This window comes from Mya arenaria, chromosome 13 (assembly GCF_026914265.1).
Source record: "Mya arenaria isolate MELC-2E11 chromosome 13, ASM2691426v1".
In the NCBI taxonomy this organism is placed as follows: Eukaryota; Metazoa; Mollusca; class Bivalvia; order Myida; family Myidae; genus Mya; species Mya arenaria.
The window spans coordinates 35,943,565-35,947,294 of NC_069134.1; the positions used below are offsets into that span (position 1 = coordinate 35,943,565).

The 3,730-nt window shown below is 46.6% G+C and overlaps 1 protein-coding gene across 1 annotated transcript; it reads right to left on the minus strand.

Moving 5' to 3' along the window:
• Positions 1 to 1,406: 1,406 nt before the first annotated feature.
• LOC128215224 (uncharacterized) lies at positions 1,407 to 2,519 on the minus strand. The gene has a single exon (XM_052921931.1). The coding sequence runs from the start codon at positions 2,517 to 2,519 to the stop codon at positions 1,407 to 1,409; it is 1,113 nt and encodes a 370-aa protein (XP_052777891.1).
• Between the last annotated feature and the right edge of the window lie 1,211 nt (positions 2,520 to 3,730).

Below are 3,730 nucleotides of genomic sequence, written 5' to 3' on the forward strand. Positions count from 1 at the left end.
CCGACATCATGGTGGATACCACGAAAAGCAACAGACCTGTAAGCAGCAGGAACAACTAACTGACGGACCTGCTCACCATCCACGGTAGCGGTTCTGTAAAGTATACCATTATCAAGAGAAAGAGATGAAAGATCACGGAGTAGACAACGGACTTCTCGAGATAACTCCTCCCCCCTCGGCCGAGAACCGGACCGCAGGATGGAAACAACTCTGGAAACATCAGCATCCTTGGCCTGCTCCTGCACCCAATCGACAGGATTAACTGGGACAGTATCTGAAAAAATATCATCTCCAAGGACTGCATCACTATCACAAGAAAGACTCTCAACAGCAGCAAAAGAAGTAGTAGCTGCCAGACAAATAGCTTTGACAGCTTCAGAAAACATCTGTGGCTTACGACTCAAACCATCACAGTCGTTATTAGATTTGCCGGACTTGTAAACAATATCGAAGTTGTACGCAGACAAGGCCGCCACCCAGCGGTGACCTGTCGCGTCAAGCTTCGCAGACGCCAAAACATAGGTCAATGGATTGTTGTCCGTGAAAACAGTGAAGGTGTTACCAAACAAATAGTCGTGGAACTTGTCGGTGACAGCCCATTTGAGTGCGAGGAATTCTAGCTTATGAGCAGGGTAATTCCGCTCACCTGCCCGAAGACCTCGGCTCGCATAAGCAATCACCTTCTCCTCGCCTTCCTGCTCCTGTAAAAGAACTGCGCCTAAACCGGTCCCACACGCGTCTGTATGGACGATGAAGGGTTTACTGAAGTCAGCGAAAGCTAGGACGGGAGAAGAAGTAAGTTTAGTCTTTAAAAGATCAAAAGAATGTTGCTGGGCGTCGGACCAGGACCACGGGGATGGGAAATTTCTTTTAGATTTCCTAGACTTCTTAGAAGACTTGGTGGAACCGTGCCCTTCGAGGAGTTGGTTAAGGGGATGGGCTATCTTAGAGTAACCCTGTATAAACCTACGGTAGAAACCAGCAGTCCCTAAAAAACTACGCAACTCCTGGACATTCTTAGGGACGGGCCAATCAGAAATTGCAGATGTCTTGTCCGGGTCAGTGGAAATACCATTGGCCGAGATAACATGGCCAAGGTAGGTAACTGACGACTTAAAGAACTCGCATTTTGATCCTTTTAGTTTAAGACCATGAGAATGGAGGCGTTGAAAAACAGATTGGAGACGGGACAAATGTTCTTCGAAAGAGTCAGAGAAGATAAGGATATCGTCAATGAAAACAAGACATTCTCTGAGGTTTAAATCGCCCATACATTTCTCCATAAGACGCTGAAATGTAGCGCCACTGTTCGTCAGACCGAAAGGCATTTGGTTGCACTCAAAGAAGCCAAGATTGCCTACAGAAAATGCGGTCTTGTGCTTGTCTTCTTCTTCCATTTCGACTTGTCAGTAACCTGAGCGTAAGTCTAGTTTGGAGAAGAACTTGGAACCTACCAAAGTGTCGACGGTATCATCGAACCTTGGCAGCATATAGGCGTCCTTACGTGTCCTGGAATTCAACATACGGAAATCCAGACAAAAACGCAATGAGCCGTCTTTCTTTCGCACAAGAACTACATTAGAGGAGTACGGGCTATCACTTTCGCGAATCGCACCGCAGTCAACCATATCTTTAAGATGTTGACGTACCTCCTCATACATTCCTGGTGGAATCTTGCGGTATGGTTGTTTAAAGGGCGTGTCATTGGTAAGAACTATCTTATGTTTGACGATATTGGAACAGCCAAGATCAGTAGGGCCGGTAGAAAAGATATGACGCCAATTACCAAGTACTTGGCGAACCCGCAGAATCTGATCTGGTGACAAGTTATCGATATCGATTTTGACACCAAGATCGTCAACTGGGTCAAGACTAGAAGAAGAGGAAGGAGGAAGTGAAGAAGCAAGATTATCAACGACCTTGACCTCGTCTACAACACATATGTCTGACTTTGGCCGGATGAGGACGGGTTTGGCAGTCATGTTGCACAACCTAACAGGGACCTTGACATAATTACCATGGTGAGGGGCCTTCAAAACATGGGGTCTAACAAGGTATGGGCTATCAGGAGAAATGTTCTCAGTAACAATCTTCTGAACATCATGTTTAAGACCTCTGGCAATTCCGTTAAGGGTAACAGACTCATAAGGACCAAGTTCTACAGTATGCTCATTAGTAGACTTTACTGTAATAGGTTCACAGACTAGGGCATCAAAGGCTGATTGCCAAGAATCAGGCAATGGACGGGCGGGTGCCACAGACGCTGACTTACAACGTCTAATGATATTGGTGCCCACAATCACCGGATGACTGCCAGTGTCGGGAACTACAAGTACTGGAACATCAAGTTCAAAATTCAAATCAGGAACAGCCAGAGTGATTTCAATATACCCAAAAATGGCAAGTTTGTTACCATTGGCAACAGTAACATTTATGTCGATATTCAAATCAGACAATTCCTTCAAAGGAGGCTTACTAGGCAAAGACCTAAAGAAAGTATCACTAATAGTAGTGACCATGGAACCACTGTCTATCAGACCTATAGTAGGAACTGAATCAACGACAACATTGGATGTATTGGACGCACCAACAATATCAGAAACACTAACAGACTGGCCGAAAACGGCGCCAACCCCTGGGTGGCCACTGGCAGGGGCGGCTAAAAGTTTGGGTGACTAGGGGACTGACCAAAAGAAGAATGGCGGCCACCACCTCTACCACGCCGGGAACCACGGTTACCACCAGAGTATACATTGGGTGTCGGAGGGCCGTAACCATGCGGTCTGGGAGGTGCCGCCTGGGAAGGGGAAAACAAAGGAGGAATGTATTGGGGTGGGGGTACACTAACATTAGGCGGAAGTGTGAGAGTGTCTAGGCGCTGTAAAATAGTGGAAAACTTTTTATCAACACCAGACTGGACAGAAGATATCCGGGAATTGAGCCGTTGCTCTAAGTCAGAAAGCTTCTTATCAAAGTTGGGGTGCTGAGAACTGGGGGGCATAGATTGCTGTTGGCTAGAAGCATGGGGGGATTTGGACTTTGGTAAAGAAAGGGACAGCTCTTTATCAACCTGCCTGACATCCCGGAGAAACGCGTCATAATCTGCTGCTGCGTCTAACTTGTGGCGTGTGTTTGTGCGCAACATCTCTGTGCGCAAACCAGACCATAGTCTTTCGCAAAGCAGTTCGTTACGATTTGTCAATGGGATGCGGCCGCTGTCAAAAGCTTGCGTCAAAGCCGACTCGAGCCGACAACCAAAAGATGTGACAGACTCATCTGGTCTTTGAGCCAAATTGAAAAACTCCTTCATAGATAAAGACTTTTGAGAAGGTTCGCCATAATTCACTTCAAGCTTCCGGAGTACCGTGTCTACTGTAATATTTTCACCAAGTGAAACTAGTAAACGACGAGCTGTACCCCGTAATGAAGACCTGATAGCTTGCAGCACTAAGGAAGAAGACAAAGAAGCGTCTTTCCTCAGACACCGCACCTCATGGCGCCACTCATAAAAATTGATCTCTGACTTAGGCGTAGGATCATCACCCGAGAACGGTGGGATCTTCGGTGCCTTAGTCGCCATAGAAGAAGGTGTAAAAGCAAAATGAGATGGGGGCGTGGAAGGTTGGGTCAAAAGGGACATCAATGGTTGGGGCTTTGGCTTGACATTAGAACCTGAAAGAGGTTTGGGCTTAAAATCAAAAATGGGTGGGGCAAGCTTAGGTGTAATATT

Coding starts and splice junctions, on each gene's coding strand:
- LOC128215224 (XM_052921931.1), bottom strand. CDS start 2,519: ATGGTCACTACTATTAGTGATACTTTCTTTAGGTCTTTGCCTAGTAAG.